The sequence below is a fragment of the Strix uralensis genome, chromosome 2 (assembly GCF_047716275.1).
Source record: "Strix uralensis isolate ZFMK-TIS-50842 chromosome 2, bStrUra1, whole genome shotgun sequence".
In the NCBI taxonomy this organism is placed as follows: Eukaryota; Metazoa; Chordata; class Aves; order Strigiformes; family Strigidae; genus Strix; species Strix uralensis.
In genome coordinates, this window is record NC_133973.1 from 52,584,524 (window position 1) to 52,603,344 (window position 18,821).

General features: G+C 38.9%; 1 protein-coding gene across 3 annotated transcripts in view; it reads left to right on the plus strand.

Moving 5' to 3' along the window:
• Positions 1 to 18,821, plus strand: part of CTPS2 (CTP synthase 2) — a 75,794-nt gene that overhangs the window by 13,122 nt on the left and 43,851 nt on the right. For all 3 annotated transcript variants that reach the window (XM_074858718.1, XM_074858719.1, XM_074858720.1), the window contains exons 7-13: positions 587 to 667; positions 4,180 to 4,331; positions 4,587 to 4,719; positions 9,415 to 9,503; positions 10,244 to 10,338; positions 11,163 to 11,225; positions 11,852 to 11,895. In XM_074858718.1, coding sequence (XP_074714819.1) covers positions 587 to 667; positions 4,180 to 4,331; positions 4,587 to 4,719; positions 9,415 to 9,503; positions 10,244 to 10,338; positions 11,163 to 11,225; positions 11,852 to 11,895 — 657 coding nt within the window. The remainder of the gene's footprint in view (positions 1 to 586; positions 668 to 4,179; positions 4,332 to 4,586; positions 4,720 to 9,414; positions 9,504 to 10,243; positions 10,339 to 11,162; positions 11,226 to 11,851; positions 11,896 to 18,821) is intronic.

Consider the following 18,821-nt stretch of genomic DNA (forward strand, 5'->3'; position numbering starts at 1 on the left):
AAATATTTTCTAAAATTGACAAATTTTACATGTATCAGCAAAATAATATTAGAATAATTGCACCAGAAAAAAACCCCCACAAAATTATGAAATAGTTCTCTTATCTTCAGCCGCCTCCTTTTTATCATGACGTGCAAATTAAGAACTAAGAAAAGGTGCTGAAGTACTGAAATACTAGAAAACATGCATGTAAGCTAAGTATTATTGCTCTAAACTTAGTTGATAAGATCACAATTTCTTTTGATTCGTCATATTATTCACGCTTATACAGCTGCTAGACTTTGAATAAAGGGTATTACAATAGTAGCTACAAGAAAGGAGAACATGAGGAAGTGGTATTACAGAGAATGCTAAAAAAAGATTAATGAAAATGGGTCAGTATGGGCAGGTCACTGATTTACTTTGCGTTCCTAGCAGGTATTTGTGAGCTATGATATAGTGTAGAACTCCAAAAAAGGGGAAGGGGGGAAAACACATTTGTTTGTGCTGTGCTTCCAAAGGAGATTACTTTCTTCGTGAACAGTATTGAGGATCGTTTATGGGTTTGCCTACTAAATATTTGAGATTTTTCCTTCTGTTATGACAGATTGTCTGCAGAAGTGCAAAACCTATAGAAATGGCAGTGAAGGAAAAGATTTCCATGTTTTGCCATGTGGAGCCTGAGCAGGTCAGTACTTTAATACTTTATTTGTCACTGTTTAAACACGTGGGAAAGCATACAAATATTTCTGTGCATTTCTGTTTTCAAGTTCAGACTGTTTCATTAATATATAATTGTTTTTAGAGTTTCTATCTTGCTGTCATGTGTACTATAACACTTCAGAAATATTGGGAGTTTATATGTTAAATTTCATGTCAAATGCTCATTAACAATTTAAATGCCTGTTATGTAAATAATTAATAAAAGGACTAGATTTTGAGTGCATAGTTAATTGCTATGCATAGTTGGAAAACTGTTCTGTTTCAAGCTATGGTTTGTTATTGACCATAAATCATCTCAGGTGATTATAATAATGGCTGAACAAAGTGTGGTTAAAGCTAGGGGTTTTCCTTATGTCCGTAGATGATCACTGCCACATGAGCGCTCTTATTGTGGTAATATGTAATAGGCTATTCAGACCCCTTAACATGCTTAGAACATCTACTGTGTAGTTATATATCCTTTTATAATTCATGTGTGATTTTGGCCTTAATAGTTTGTGATTAATTGTTAATCAAATATTAATTTTGATAAATCAAATGCTCTTTAATATTTTTGCAAGTGAGAGCATTTTACTCTGCAATGTAATGGATAATATTAAAGGGATAATAGATGCCAGCAGTTATGCAGCATTTCAAATACGTATCAGTGTTGACCCCTCTCTCTGTAGGTGTGTAAGAAAAAGCTTTTTATAGTAAGATATAGATGGCAGTGTGGTCATTACTTCCCCCCCTGCCCCCTTCCTTCCATCTTAATATCTGTGGAAGGCAACACCCTTGAGGTAGCTTCTGGAAAATCCTTCAGAAATACCTTTGTGGTTCTTCTCCAGCCAGAGAGAGAGACAACTGGAAGTTCAATCAAACAAAAATGGTGTGTGCTTTCCTGGCAGAATCAGACCATGTGTAAGCATACACATACTTGGATTCCAACTGCGGTTATTATGCCAGTCTAACAGGACCAAGAGTCCCACGTGTAACTGAACTTCCCTAAAAGCCCCTTGGCAGGGAGGGAGCTGTCTTCATGGCACTGTTTTTTTTCCAAAGTTCTGTCTTTTAGGGTAGAAGCTCAGTAGTTGTGCCAGTTAACAGCTTTCATGAGAAGTTGAGTATATAATCCCAGACAGAGTGCTGCGTTCTTCTGGTGCTGTTGTTCTGGCTAGCTCAAATGTCTATCCACAGCACTGCACTGTGTAATAAAGGTGTGTCCTTGGCAGTTAGACCCAGTAGACTGAACTGGGATGCTGCTAGGTATCATACTATGTTGCGGCTTTTTTTTTTTTTCTTCATAACTGTAGTCATCAGAATTCTGCAAAGCCATTCTTAAGTTCCCTCTGTGTCTTAAAATTAATGAGCCAATTCTATATTTCAGAAGACACTGGCCACATGTCTGTATATTCCCTAGAATGATCCTGGATTTCTTGTGAACTGAAGGATTAGATGCATCATTGGTCTTCTTTTGGGAGCTAAGTGCAATGCCACTATAGAAGAAGCTAGTTTATTTTGTGTCTAGAATGGTGGTTTACAATCTCAAGGGCATTTTTTTTTTTTCTTTTCAGTCCAGATTTCCCATTTATTTGCTGTTGTAGAATCACAGAGTTGAGGTTAGAAGTGAGGTCATCAGGTCCACTCCTCCCTTGCTCAGGACCATTATTTAGGCAGCTTTTGAATATCTCCAAGGATGAAGACTCCATCACCTTCCTGGGCCTTCACAGTGAAAAAGTGTTTCCTGATGTTCAGAGGGAAACCCCTGTGTTTTAGTTGGTGCTTATTGCCTCTTGTCCTGTCACTGGGCACCACTGAAGAGAGCCTGGCACCATCTTCTTTGCACCCTTCTCTCAGGTATTTCTATACATTGATGAGATTTTCCACCTCCACCCTCAAGCCTTCTCCAGGCTGAACAGTCCCAGCTCTCTAAGCCTTCCCTCACAAAAGAGATATTCCAGTCCCTTAATCACCTTCATGGCCCTTTATTGGCCATGGACTCTTTCGAGTATGTCCGTGTCTCTGCTGTACTGGGGAGCCCAGAACTGGGCCCAGTACTACAGGTGTGGCCTCATCAGTGCTGGCGTAGAGGGGAAGGATCACCTCCCTCGATCTGCTGGCAACACTCCTCCTAATGCAGTCCAGGGTACCGTTGGTTGGCTCATGTTCAACTTGGTGTCCACCAGGACACCCAGGTCCTTTTCTGCCAAGCTGCTTTCCAGCTGGGTGGCCCCCATCATGTACTGGTGCTTGGGGTTGTTCCCCCCAGGTGCAGGACTTTGCACTTCCCCTTGTTGAACTTCGTGAGTTTTCTGTCGGCCCATTTCTCCTGCCTGTTGGCAGGATGGCAGCACAAGCCTCTGGTGTATCAGCCACTCCTGCCACGTTGGTGTCATCTGAAAACTTGCTGAAGGTATGCTTTGCCCCATCATCCAGATCATGAATGAAGGACTGGACCCATTGCTGACCCCTGGGGTACTTCACTAGTTACTGTCTTTCAACTAGACTTTGTGCTGCTGATCATCACCTTCAGGGCCCGGCCATTCTGCCAGTTTTCCTTGCTGTCTGCTCATCCTGCCCATACATGAACAGGTTGTCTCTGAGGATCTTAGAGGAGACAGTGTTAAAAACCTTCCTGAAGTCCAGGTAGACAATGTCCCCTGCTCTTCTCTCATCTGCCAGACCAGTCACTTCATCATAGAAGTTTATCAAGTTGGTCAAGTATGACCTCCCTTTGGAGAATCCATGCTGACTACTATTGATGATTTTGTCTTTTGTGTGCCTGGAAATGGTTTCCAGGACTCTCATAACTAGTCCATGAAGACTACATGCTATTTTGTCCACAGGCTTCCTCTAAGTGGATTTTTTTAAAAAGCTTTTGTTTTGGTAGCATATACATTGAAGCAAGGAGAAGAACACTTGTGCTCAGGATTCTGAACTCTGTGGTCTTGTGTAAGCCATGTGCAATGACCTTAGCTGCCAGCAGCTTGGATGTGGTTCATAAATGTGTTCTTAACTAAATGGTCCTTGAATGGACAATAGTCATCAATTAATTACATAACCGAATTCACTAACAGAATTCTTTTGGGAGACTTTATCGCAACCTAATTGGGTCTGTTTTGTTAAGTTCCATTTGTTCTCTCTTTCCCAGTTAATATTCTTCAGGTTTGTGAGAGAGGGAGAAAGAAGAATTAGCAAACATGACTGCTTGTGGGGCCAGATGTTTGTATGAAAACTGATGCATTGATAGGCTTGACAAGCTTTTTTGTATGATGGTGCAATGAAGAAGTGAAACACATTTTTACCTTTTGGGTAACTTTTTTCTTGTAGATTTAGTGGAACCTTAAATATTAGCTGTGCTGCCCTCCTCATTCTAAAGAAAAGTATTTAAAATGTAGAATGTACGTAGAATACAAAATGCATATAGTATACAGAAAATAGAATGTATGTTTCCTATGAAAAATTTTTAGGTAAGTCTCTTATGGTTTTTTTTGTTAGGTGATATTTATCCATGATGTTTCTTCCACTTACCGAGTACCAATCCTGTTGGAGGAGCAAGGCATCATTAAGTATTTTAAACAGAGGTTAAATTTACCTATTGATGACCAGCCAAGTGATCTTCTAATGAAATGGAAAAAAATGGCTGACAGGTATTCTAGCTCCTGGTGCTTTTTTCTAGAAGTGTTTTAATACAGGTTAGGTTTTTAGCTGCTGTGAAATCACCAAACTGGACTGGGATCAGTAGCATGCTGCTGATCAACACCTGTGCATGGTCTGGGTTTAAAAACATTGTCAGTTTTGAGACTTTTAGAAGATGTTTTATGAAGTTAAAGAAAAAGCAAACACTGTTAAAATGTTTTCTTTGTGAAAAATGCTGTAATAACTGAAAAACTTGTTTTTGTCAGATATGAAAGGTTGTTGAAGGTGTGTTCCATAGCTCTCGTTGGCAAGTACACAAAACTAAGTGATTGCTATGCATCTGTTTTCAAGGCTCTGGAACACTCTGCGCTGGCAATTAATCACAAACTGGATTTAATGGTGAGGATATTTCTGGATTTTTGCTTTCAGGAATACTTTGAATGTACTAGTTCCCATCATGTGAGGCAGTTTTAATTCATGTGGAAATTAGAAAATGAATCATGCAGATAAATACAGACTGGTGAAGCATCTAATTTTTTTAAAACAGTGTTTACAGATTTAATTATTTTATTTGGAACTAAAATTATCTGAAAGGATCGCTGCAATTAACCCAAAACTGGGTCTGATGAAAAAGCAGACTTTACCTGCAAGTTTATATTTGGATCAAAGGTAGGTTTCACTTGTTCTCATGAGACTGCTTATCATGTTAATGAGATTAGCTTGAAGACAGGAGAAAATAGGTAAATTGGAAAGCAGTTGAGTTTCTTTTTAAAATCTGGTGCCAGAAGCTGTTTCTCTTCATTTCAGTTAATATTCTGAGACCCATCCATTTTATCTTCAGCAGGATTCTAACAATACCAGAATTGGGCCATTAAACTTAGTTTCTTCAAGATGGTAGTTCCTCAAATAAAGGAATACTTAGGGATCTAATTTGTCTCATTTTAATGAGAATAGAAAGCTGAACTACATGGGGGAAAAACTGTTACCAGCTTTCTCAGTGGTGGAACTATCAGTTTCCATTGCTGTTTTGTTGCTAGGGCTGGCAAGTCTGCAGCAGAGAAGCAGTGTGGAAGTGTGTATTATTAACACTTAATTGGGTACAGAGGACATTTTAGCAACTTGCAGTAGCAAAATAGTAATAAATGGTCACATAGTATCAGCAACAACTGCTGATTCTGCTTTAGAGTGATTCGTTAAATGATATAAGATAAATTGATCAAAGTGGGCTGTTGCAGGCTCTACTGTACTCGGGTTTTGGTCTCTGTGATGGAAGCAAGCTCATGTATTTTATGTACTTTGGTAACTGCTGAAAATTGCTGAACCCTGTGACCTTTGATCATTCCCTTTTTTATGAGATGAAAAATAGAAGATATTTGAGTGAAAGTTCCAGTCTGTCAAATGCTGTGTATGGGTTGCTTTAGATAATGCTTGTGCAAGGAAAGCAGTCTGTTTCCACTCCAGTCTAGAAAGTTTCTCGCTGGAACTAACCACTTTTTGACAAGGAAGGTCATTAATATCCGGGATGGCTTAACAGGTTGCTAAAGGCAGCAAGCCAAAGACATAGCCACCATTCTGTTGTCTCAGTCCATCTACCCCAGAAAGAAACAGTGGGAGCACCTAGAACAACCAGGGGTGCATATATAATTATTTACTGAAACACAGAGTAAGGAATACACGGGAGTCCTGTTTACAGTGATGTTTCCAACATCTTTTGAGAGAAGATAAATTCCTTAAGCCATGAATACTGAGTACTGATGAAGGAGTTTCTCATATCAGAAACCTGGTAACATAATTCTGTTTGCTTGAGAATGGAGCCCCCATAATCCAAGGGGAAATGGTTAGCAACCTGCGACAACACTTAGACACACACAGGTCTATGAGGCCAGATGGGGTATTGAGGGAGCTGGCGGAAGTGCTCACCAAGCCACTTTCCATCACTTATCAGCACTCCTGGCTAATGGGGGGAGTCCCAGTTGACTAGAGGATAGAAAACATGACATCTGTCTACAAGAAGGGCTGGAAGGAGGGTCTGGGGAACTACAGGCCTGTTAGTCTGACCTCAGTGCCTGGGAAGGTTATGGAGCAGAACATCTTCAGTGCCATCACGTGGCACGTACAGGACAACCAGGTGATCAGGTCCAGTCAGCATGGGTTTATGAAAGGCAGGTCCTGCTTGACTAACCTGATCTCCTTCTATGACAAGGTGACCTGCTTAGCAGATGAGGGAAAGGCTGTGGATGTTGTCTGCTTAGACTTTAGGAAAGCCTCTGACACCATTTTCCACAGCATTCCCCTGGAGAAACTGGCTGCTCATGGCTTGGACAGGCATATGCTTCACTGGGTAAAAAACTGGCTGGATGGCCAGGCCCAAAGAGTTGTGGTGAATGGAGTTAAATCCAGCTGGTGGCCAGTCACAAGTGGTGTTCCCCAGGGCTCAGTACTAGGATCAGTTCTGTTTAATATCTTTATCAGTGATCTGGACAAGAGGATCAAGTGCAACCTCAGTAAGTTTGGAGATGACACCAAGTTAGGTGGGAATGTTGATCTGCTTGAGAGTAGGAAGACTTGACAGAGGGGTCTGGACAGGCTGGATCGATGGGCCGAGGCCAGTTGTCTGAGGTTCAACAAGGCTCAGTGCTGGGTCCTGCATCTGGGTCACAACAACCCCATGCAACGCTACAGGCTTGGGGAAGAGTGGCTGGAAAGCTGCCTGGCAGAAAAGAACCTGGGGGTCCTGGGTGACAGCCAGCTGAATATGAGCCAGCAGTGTGCCCAGGTGGCCGAGAAGGCCAACAGCATCCTGGCTTGTGTCAAAAATAGTGTGGCCAGCAGGACTAGGGAAGTGATTGCCCCCCTGTACTCAGCACTGGTGAGGCCAAACCTCGAATACTGTGTTGAGTTTTGGGCCCCTCACTACAAGAAAGACATTGAGGTGATGGAGTGTGTCCAGAGAAGGGCAACAAAGCTGGTGAAGGGTCTAGAGCACAAGTCTGTGAGGAGCGGCTGAGGGAACTGGGGTTGTTTAGCCTGGAGGAAAGGAGGCTGAGGGGAGACCTTATCGCTCTCTACAACTCCCTGAAAGGAGGTTGTAGCAAGGTGGGTGTCAGTCTCTTCTCCCAGGTAACAAGCGATAGGACAAGAGGAAACAGCCTGAAGTTGCTCCAGGGGAGGTTTAGATTGGATATTAGGAAGAATTTCTTCACTGAAAGGTTGTCAAGCATTGGAACAGGCTTCCCAGGGAAGTGGTTGAGTCACCATCCCTGGAGGTATTTAAAAAATGTGTAGATGTGGCACTTAGGGACATGGTTTAGTGGTGGACTTGGCAATGTTAGGTTAATGGTAGGACTTGATGATTTTAAAGGTCTTTTCCAACCTAAATGATTCTATGACTAGAAAAAGGCAAATGTCACACCAGTCTTCAAAAAAGAAAAAAGGAGGATCTGGGGGAATGGCAGGTGGTCACCCTTACCTCATTCCCTGTGAAGGTTATGGAGCAAATAGTCCAAAAAGTGTTTTCTGTGTGAATGAAAAACAAGGAAGAGGGAATAGAATTAATCCCTGGAGATTTTCAGATCCTGTCTGGAAATGGCCCTGGGAAACCTGCTCTAATTTGACCTGCTTCGAGCAGGGGGTTGGGCTAGATATCTCCCAAGGCCCTTTCTGACCTGTGTGATTCTGTCAGTCTAAACAGTATTTTATACTGGCAGCTGCATAGTGGGAAACTTTTATGATCTGTAAATTAACTTTGCTTTTAGCAAAAAAGTGAAAGGCGCCAAGTCCGCAAATAATGCGGTTAGCTTTGTGTGCAGCTAGTCTTAAATTCAGTGGGGCTTTTGCATTGACAAGCATGTGAATCGATGACTGCTGGAACTCCAGTGCGGTGCTGAAATGTTAACAAACAAGGGCTCCTACTGTACTTACCTGCATGTGCTAACCTCCTTATTAGTGTTTTTGTCCAATCCTGTGTTCTGAAGCAACTGCTTAATATTGTATGTGACATCCAGCTTGTAACCTAGCATCCACATATGTGAATGATGAAATGTTGATGCTGCTTGAAGTGATAAATGTGCTGGCTCAGTGCTTGGCAAGGAAACCACAATTAACTTCAACTGTAATTAGTTTCTCTTTCCAAACTCCCAGTATGATAAAGTCTTCTTTTAGTTGATCCTATAGTATCCTACTAGTATAGAATAACAACATTCATAAGTAGTTATTTTTTTGTTGTATTTTTCATGCCTTCTGAAGTGTGGAAAAGTAGAAAATGTTTCCTAGAAGGCAATCCTATCTGGAAAACTTTCAGCCATCTTCTTGTTGGTTTCATTTCTCTGCCCACCAATGAGTTCTGTCATTTCAGATGATCTCATTTTTATGAGGGATGGATTCTACATCAGGATGCTATGAATTATGTTGTCTGTGAAAAAGACTGACAAAACCAAGAATAAAACTCTGATCTTTTGTGTCCCCAAGTGCAGTACATAGCTGCCTCAGTTGCTCTAGTGGTACTTCAGGAGCCATGCTTATTAATGGTAGTAGAGATTCTAAGGCAGTATTTCTAGTAGGACATAGATAGTGAGTCTGCCTCTCTCTCTACAGTTTATGCTTTCATGACAATCCCCAGGAATGCCTTTCTCACAGGCTAGACAATACAGGTTTATCTAGTCTTATGATAAGATTAGATAAACTGTGACACCCAAAAGCTAGGAAAGTGAACACCACATCTCATTTGTATGACAGGATAAAGTCAGCACCACCCCTTGACTGGTGCCCTATTTCCATAGGAAGAAAACCTGACTACACAGTTATGAAGCATTCTAGCAAGTCTGCTTACCCAGAGGATAGCAAAATGAGGACTGGAGGCAGGCAGTACTTTGGAGCTACCTGCAAAGAAAGGGGCATGGATTGCTGCAACTAGAGCAAATACTGGGTCTTCAGAGCAAATATTGGGTCTTTAGTGAAGCTATTACAGGTTTATTGGGAAATTCACTTGAAACTCTTAATAGTTTGTCTTCATGCTATTAAAAACTTGGTTATATAATGTATGCTGCTCCTTCTGTGGAAGAAAAGACTTATTTTACTGCATATTTTTTTTATTAGTACATAGATTCAACAGAACTTGAACGTTCCACAGAAGTGGAGAACTCAGTGAAATATCACCAGGCATGGCACAAACTGTGCAAAGCAGAGTAAGTGTTACGTATCCAAAATGCAGACTGTGATATTTATTTCACGTAATAAAAAATACTTCAGTAAATAATTTCTCAGTGCATCCAAACTTCTGTTACTTACGTAAAGGGATAGATGAGCACGGTTGGTGACAAGCTTCAGGCATAGCAAATTATAGTATCAACCTGTATCCTCAAACTCTATTTTAATCTCTAGACAAGTTGTAATAGTTTGGTGGTTGTTTCTCTTTTTGGGTAGCTAGACTTTACAGTGCAGGTCAATTGTCAAAGATTTTTCTTTGTCAGCATGCATCATAGTGAAAGGTAGTTAGATAAAAGCTTGGTAAATGCTGGTGACACTCTGCAGACATCTCTGTTAAGAATCATTGCTGGGATTTCAATTTGTGTTTATAAAGGGATGTTGTTTGCTGTCAAAATGCATTTAATTTCTTCATTATTACTCAGTAGACATAAAGTTTTGTTGTTAAGATCTTAGAGTAATGAATATGTAGCTAGTTTATTTAAGCATTGGGAATTTCACTGAGAAACATGAGGTTGATCAGATGAGAATTGGGGTGGATAGATGAGACAAATCTCTAAATGTGGAGTTAAATTCTGTGTGTTCTGAATGGTCATACAAAACATGCCTGTCATGCATTGTGATTGCTTTGTTCCTCAAAAGTCTTTCTTCAGTTTGTATGGACTTCCTTTGCTGGCTTGATTCTACATGTTGATTGCTTTATATATGGCTGTCATTACAGTGGCATTCTGGTCCCAGGAGGGTTTGGAATTAGGGGAACAGAAGGCAAACTCCAAGCCATCTCCTGGGCAAGAACAAAGAAAAAACCTTTTCTTGGTAAGATCATTAGAGTCAAGAAATCACTGTGTTTTGGAGGTGTAGAGCAAGCTAGTTGATAGCAAGCTACTTGATTTGATTAAAAAAAAAGAAGAAAAGCACACACTAGGGAAGGATTCTGTCTTAGGGAAGTACGTGTGCTGTTGTGAATATTTTCGGCAGGGTCATAGTCATGTACTACATCTGCTGCATAAGGAAGGAAGACGACGACTATCCCTACTCCAAAGGTTTTATTTGCTATATTCACATTTGATGTGGAGAGTCTTTGCTTGTCATTGTAATTGAATGAGCATCATTACAGATAGTAATCAGTGTGTGGAAAACATAGGTGTCTTTGGACACATTTGATATATTAAATAACTTTTATCGATTTACTGGTATATTTTATTACGATAAGGTGTAAAGATGCCATCTGATGTATAAGCTAAGTGCTGTTTGTGTAAGTGCCTCTGAAGCTTTGGTTCGTACTCCATGTTTCTTACAACTTCAACTAGTTGCCAAAGCAAAATTTGAATCTGGATATACCTAGGCTTTGAGCTTCTCTTTGTCTTTATGGTAATTATTGGTTAAATAGATGGGAGAAAAAAAAAATCTTTGAAAGGGCTTAAAGCACATAATTGTGTCACATGTATTTACAGTGTGGCAAGTTTGAAGAGTGAATTTTACATTGAGCAGCCATTTTTGTTTTATCTTTTTGGTAAGTCTGTGTATATACACTGTGTACCAAGATTTCTAAGTAGTCAAATTTAAGACAGAACAGCAAGTAATTTGTCAGTCCTGCACTTTGTCCTGTTAAATTCTGGGGTTTTTGTCTTCTTTTCTAGGAGTTTGCCTGGGAATGCAATTAGCAGTTGTGGAGTTTGCAAGAAACTGTTTGAATTGGAAAGGTGAGCTCAGTATATATGCTAGTGTGACTATGATTTGCTTAGAAGAACTTTTATTCTATATGTAAAATGTATATCTATTATTAGAACTATTATATAGATCCCATGATCATTAGGCACTTAACTCTTGCAACATGATCATTTTCAGCTGAGCTACCTTTCTGTACAAGGGAGTAGGAACTCTTATGCAGGTTGCTTGAAAACTGCTTCTTGGTCTAACGAGTGTAGAAGAAAGTGTGCTTACAGTTCACCTCCTGTATTCTCTTCCTGGAGTGCGCAGGTAGTGAGGAGTAAAAAGTGAGAAGCAGTTTTCTCACTTGCTTTCAGTAGTTGAAGTAGCCAAACCATAGCCATTGCAGTAGTAGTATGAAGAGATTTAGCTCGCCAATGAGTTTCTACTGCTAAGAGCTGAGAGGAAAAAGTTTTGTGAAGTAAGAAAGGGAGTGTGTGCAGCTAAGATCATATGCTTCCTGGGGTTGCTTTAAAAGTGGTGCAGTATGTGTTTCAACATACAAGACTGTAGCTTACATGCAGACAAGCCCTAAAGTGCCACAGAACTGTTATGATGAGTTTGTAGTGCATGTAGATCAATGGAAATGTACTGTGTTTGTTTTGAACTTCTGTTTTAGATGCAAATTCTACAGAATTTGACCCAGACACGAAAAACCCTGTTGTAAGTACTGATTTTCTTTTTCCTGCATGTTTTGTGAACACATATCTGTTGTTAAAAAGGGAGTTACCTCTGTGTAAGTTAAGATCTATCTATATTTTTATATGGTAGGGCATGAAGAGGTGTCCACTGTCCTTATTCAGGATTGTTTTAAAAGTTGGAGTTTTTTTTTAATAGTTCCTTGCCTTCACCTGCTCACTTCTGTAATTTGCCTTAGCTTTATTTTTGTGGTTTTTCTAATAGTTTCCTTGGCTGTAGACTGATGCTGTGAGTAGGCAATAATGATTCGGTTGGCTTTACTAGAGAATAAAATATAAAGGGAAGCTGGAAAGTGTAGCACAAAGCTATTATCAAAATATAAATTTATATAAAAAGATAAGGATTATATGGAACGCTGTTGAAAAAATCTTGTCTTTCCTTTATACAAATAGTATAAACAGTCACTACACCCCTCTTCCCCCATGCATCTCACAGTCCTCCTTTTGAGAAAAATTTCAGTGCTGTAGATGGGACAGGGCTCTCTGTATCATAGGCCCATGGTGTAATTTTAGAGTGGAGTTCTTCTAGGTATCTCCTAGTTCAAGAGAGTATGGCATCACATTGTCATAATAGTAGAACTTAAAAATTATCAGTAAAAGAGAGTTTTTAAGAAAATGAAAAGGAACAGAAATACACGTGAGAAGTAAAGTAGTATCTTTGTGTAACATGTAAATACCTGTTCTGGTGATAAATTAAGTGGGTTGCTCATAGTGACCTACTGTTTCTGTATCAATTTCCTTCAAAAGAGTTTTGAAAAAAAATACTTTTTTTTCCACTTCTGCTTAGTCTGAAACATGCAAATAGGAGGTTTTTAAAACATTTGACCTGTTTGTCAATGTTGTTTATATGCATAGGAGAGATAATTAGTCTGAACTTTTGAAGGTAAATTAGAAACCTTCAGCATTTCAGTGTGAGACTTGCTGCTAAAACTTGATGGCATTTGGAAATGTCCTCAGGTTAACAAAGGTAAACTTTTCATTTGGCATCAAATTTGTGGGCTTGCCATTGTAAGAGGTCTTTTCCTTCACCCTTCTTGAATGTATGTGAAGACATACTCTTTCACTGAAGGGATCAATTTTGTAATAGCAATGTGTTGTAAAATGTGGAAGATGTTGAAAGCTTACTGTAAAACCTTCTCTTGCTTTTGGGAAGCAAGAGGGATAGTACAGAAGACTGATTCTGGGGCATCTTTATTTCTAGGGCTTTTTAGTGCCAGTTTTATTTAACTTCTTGTGATTACATTTCAGCTAGTCACCTCAGGTACCTTTTCAGGATGCAGTCATATCATTAGGAGGGCGTGAGTCACCCTTTGGAACTGCTGGTTTCTCTATTATTTGAAGGGTTGTTCACAGTAGCTGACAGTAACGCAGAGCTCCACACTTAGCTGAAGTCAGAACGCAGATGTTTAACTGCTGGGGCCCTACCAGCAGTTTCTTCTATTACAGAAATTGTAGTGTGTATTAGGACATCTAGGACAAAATTTTATTCCACAAGTAATTAACTGAGTTACTTGCAGTTTGCATTCAAGGACAAGTAAGGTATATATGTTAAAGAGACAATTATGTGGACATAAAATTAAGAAAATAATGGAGTGAATGTGTCATAGAAGATTAATACAGTGTTTACAACGGAAGCAGTATGCTTGCAGTATATGTAATGGATATTCTTTTGTTCTGAACTACATTAAGGTTCTGAAATTGGTTATTACCAGTCATATTTCAGTATCTTAATCTGATCTTTGACATCTCAGTTCTGGGCGAGAAACAGATGTAAATCATTCCAAGGGTTAAATTTGCACTATCAGTAATTGTAACTGCTGAATAATATATCTTAGCAGAGTCCATCTGGTGCTAAAAACTGTTTAGATATTCTTTATAATAGCAAATCAATAGAAATGATTGGAAGAGAAGCAGATTAGTGAAGTTTCCGAACTACCTAACTGATGTAGATGTTTCATTACCCAAGAAAGTTAATTGGAAACACTGTATCAGCACTGGTAATACTTTGTGTTGTCACTGTGTGGTTCAGCTAAGCACTAATTTAGGGCCAAAGGAGTGTACTTTTCTTTTGGTTCCTGCTCATTTGGAAACTGAAGGGGGAGAAGAAAGGCACTGGTGAGGCAGTAGTTCTGTTTCCTTTTATTTTTAAGAAAAAGGAAAAAAATCAAAAGTTTGAAGATGTGGTTTGGCAGGGGAACCGAGGGACAACCATAAAATATGCAACTACTTACATCCCTTCTAATTTGCTAAGCATTGCAATACTCAGAACTGTACTCACCAAGGTTGATAGTGTCTTCTAAAGTATATATAAAATATCTTCATCTACTTTGCTTCCCTTTTGTCTGCATCTATGGAAATTTGAACCTTTTTATTAGGAATAAAGACCGAGATCATCAAGTAATCATGAAAGTGAGAATTAGGCTTGCAAAGGAAAAACAAGTGGCTGAAATGAGAAATTATGTTCCTAGCATTACTGTCTCTCAATTAAAATAACACAAGTTATTGTACTATAGAAAAGCATTGTCTGCATTAGTAAAAAGTTTTGAGCATCATAAAAGGTTTTCACATGAGGAGGCAATTGTGACTTGTTCTGTTTTGAATGAGTGCACATCTGAATGTGGAAATGTAGAGAGTTGCCTGCAATGCTGAATATCTGTTTCATTTTAGCTGTTCCATCAATTTCTACTATCATTACAACAATGTTGCTCAACCCGGGCTCTGCAAAAGCACCCATGAGTAACTTTATATAGAAGAGAAACGCTGTATAACCCTGTATTGCTTATTTTGGGGAATATTGATACCAGTTATACTGGTGTGTAAATGACTGCAAGTATTGTAGAATTAAGATTTCAAATACCTTGGAAAAAATAGTAGTATCTGCATACAAAAAATGGAAGTTAATGACTTAATGTAAAATGGCCCAAATGGTGTTTTTAAAATACTGTAGGGAAAAAAAAAAGTCCTAAAGCTGAATATCTGTGTGATGAAAACTTAGAGGAAATGAGACCTAGAATTTGGAAATATTAATAAGCTGTTATTTATAAGCTGTGTTTGAGAGATTTGAAGTTGCTATTGGATGTTTTCATTTAGGCTTAAATTAAAAATGTGTACTCTTGAAGAAAAAAAACCCAGACCTGTGATATGGCAGTTATCTGTATTCACCAGACCATACCATTTACACTATCAAATATCACTGTAAAGTTTTGGCTTCCATTCCTCTTTAACACGTTTGATTTTAGTAGGGAAAATGAGGGAGGTGCATTAGCACTGGTCAGAGTCCCTCAAGTTCTTGATCTCGTCTTGGTTGATTATTTGCAGGTCATATTCTCATTATATATTCTTAGGCTTTCTGCTTTACTTTCTAGCCTTTTGGATAATAACGATAGGTAAATTGTTACTGTTCTTTACAGGAAGATAGCTGTTCAGAGAAGTAATGAATTTGCTTGAGAGTAGTGCTTAGTATGAGTTTTCTGTTGCAAATGATAATTTTAAGGTCACACCCGGAGGCCAGTGGTAAAGAGCTCTTTTTCAAACTGGCAACCTGTCACAAGTGAGGTCCCCCAGGGATTGATAATGGGCCCAACGCTGTTTAATAGCTTCATAAGTGATTTGGATGATGGGAGCAGGTGTACCCTGATGAAGTTTGCTGACGATACCGAACTGAGTGGGGAAGTGGACACTTGAGGAGAGCCACTCTGCAGGAAGACCTGGATAGGCTGGAAGAGTGGGCTAACAAGTACCTTATGAAGTTCAACAAGGACAAGGGTAAGGTCTTGCACCTGGGAAAACATAATGCAGGAGTGCAGCACAGGCTGGGATCTGCCTGGCTGGGGAGCAGCTGTGGAAAGGGACCTGAGAGTCCTGGTGGAGAACAAGCTCAACGCAAGTGAACAGTGAGCTGCTGTGGCAGTGCAAGCCAACAGGATGCTGGGTTGCATCAACATGGGCATCACCAGCAGAGAGAATAAAATTGTTATCCCACTCTACTAGGTGCTTGTCAGGGCACAGCTGGAATACAGTGTTCAGTTTTGGTCCCTGCTATGCAAAAAAGATGTAGACAGGCTGGAGAGGGTCCAGAGAAGAACCACGAAGATGATCAAGGGACTGGGAAGCCTGCTGTGTGAGGAAAGGCTGAGAGAACTGGGCTTTTTCAGCCTTGAGAAGAGATGGCTTAGGGGAGACCTTATCACCATGTTCCAGTGTTTAAAGGGTGGCTCCAAAGAAGATGGAGGCTTCCTTTTTACAAGGAGTGATATGGAAAAGACAGGGGGTAATGGGTACAAGTTACTCCTGGGGAGATTCCAATGGGGCACAAGAGGAAAATTTTTCACAATGAGAACAATCAGCCACTGGAATGATGTCCCCAGGGAAGTGGTGGATTCCCCAACATTGGACACTTTTAAGATTCAGCTGGACGGGGTGCTGGGCCGTCTTGACTTTCTTTTGCCGAGAAAGGTTGGACCAGATGATGCCTGAGGTGCCTTCCAATTATATGATTACATGAAAATTAACTCCTTTAAAAGGAAATTGTATAGTCTGTGAACTGCTAATGAACTGAATTCACTGGATGGCAAAAGAGTTAATTTTTTATTCCATTTCCTTCATCTTCCTCTACTATTAAACTTAGATTTATTTTTTGGAGGAGCCTTTTAATTATATTTTTTTTGTCAATTTTATTGCAACTGCATCTAATAGTGTTCTAGGAAAAAGAAAAAAGACTTCCTAGAAAGAATTCTTTTTTTTTAAAATTTAAAAAAGCTAATTTTAATTGTGACCATTGTTCTTCATGATCTATTGCATCTTGTGTAAGATCATGAAACTTCAGATGTTTCACCATGTAAAATAAGTGCATTTTTTCTAAACTCAAGCAATTGTGCAGAAATAGATTTTGCCAATAGGTGACACTCTTGTAACGTTTGTTTCTTGATGACCACATTTCCTCTTCAGGATGTCAGCAACCTGACTGAATTAAAAATTTTTTAAGGTTGTCTTAAGAGATGAAAAGGAATGTATGTCCCACTCATGCAAAAGCACCTTTTAAAATTCTGTGATTTTACTTATGTGTGTAAAGTAGCTAACATAGCTTAGAAAGCAAATGTGTGAGGAGTATATTTAGTTTTGAAATCAAAGCCTATTTTTAATTTAGAAATTTTTTTCATAAACCAGGAAAAAAGTAATAAATATTACGATTTTCTATTTTTTTTCTTCCAAGAAACATAACACATTTTAACAGCTGAAGTGTTTGTGTAAAAGAGTGGTCCAGGAGCCTATTAGAACATTTATATCATGTTTAAATATTGTAATTTTTGAGGCTTCTATTCATGCATCAGCGGCGTGAATTATTTTATTCCTCATTTCATGGAGGGGAAATTCAGGGATAGGAACCACTGTACGCACTTGATAGGCTTTGCAATTAAGTTGAGTCTTTAAGACCTTAAGTAACTCTGAGATCTAACTGATTTATCAGGATAATGGGTGATGTTGGTGTTAAAATTCAGTCCAAATTCCAAGTTCTTGGGTAGGATTAGTGCCTAATCCACTGAATTACTTGTCTTCAAACTTTTAATTCTTCTCATTTCTCTTCTTTTTCACCAATTTCCTCTTGAAGTAAATAATAATGGCCATGAATTACATGTGTGAAAATACATGTCACAGGGAATCATGCAATGAAAAAGTTAAAACTGCACCAAATAAATGTAATTAATGTTTTAATTTCAACAGCACTCAGTTCCTGTATATAATGTATTCCCATTTACAAGAGTCATAACAAAAAAGTACATACTTACGTAAATAGAATTTAAAATGAGCATGTAATGTTACAGTCGTCATACTTAGCATTGTTAGATTGTTATGGAAAATAAGTATTTTATGTTTAAAAAATTTGAACTGTTTACTGTATGGAAGTGTTGTCTTATGTGAATGATGAAACTGAACTGGGAGTATTGGATAGTATGCCCTAGGGAACACTCCTCAAATGGAATGATACATCTTTCCTTTTATGTGTTTTAGAAACCATTTGATTTTAATTGCTCTAGAGGTCCAAAGAACAGCTTGGGCAAAGCAGGGTTTGTTAAGCAACGCTATCTCAGATGTCACGTGGAATAGAAACGGGTAGTTCTGAACTAATTGTGAGGCAGTTTAGCTGGAAAGTGTGGCTAGCAAATGTGCAGGAAACAATACAAGACATACTTTGTTATATGTCAGATCTTTATTCTGTATGTTTTAAAATCATAACAAATCTGTGGTTTAGGTGTATGTATAATGTACACAAACGCCAGGCTCTTCTCCTTCAAAGCAGTGATATTGATTCTTGCAGATGCGTTACTGTCCTGTACCAGTTATCTTTTTTATAAGCATCACAAATTCATCAAAGCTGACACTTCCATCATTATTTTTGTCCAACGATTTAATTATGTTATCAAGTGAGAATGAATCCTGTTTTTATAGGAAAAGAATTAAAAAAAAAAAAAAAAAAGAATGAAATAAATAGATTACCATGACTATTGTCCTATGAGGAATATTGCCAAGTAGTGATGCAGTCAATAACAGTCAGTGTTACTTGAAGGTGTTACTGGTAGTGTTGTATTTACCAGTTTTACTGGTTAAACTAGAAATACAGTGCCTGCTATCGCCTGCCAAAAATGTTATCAAAGATATGATAACCATTTGAGAAGTATCAAGTATTACTCAGGTTACTTCAGTCTTGTGGGTAAATTTGGAATTTAGGAAATGGACCAGGTGGAATAGCTACAGCACGTACATCATCACCAATAAAAAATAAATATGCATACCACCTACTGCTTTATTAGGTACTAATTTAGGCCCTGCATACGCTATTTGAAAACGTATTGCTACTTTCATTACGCTTTGGACCAGGACCTGAGAGTCTCT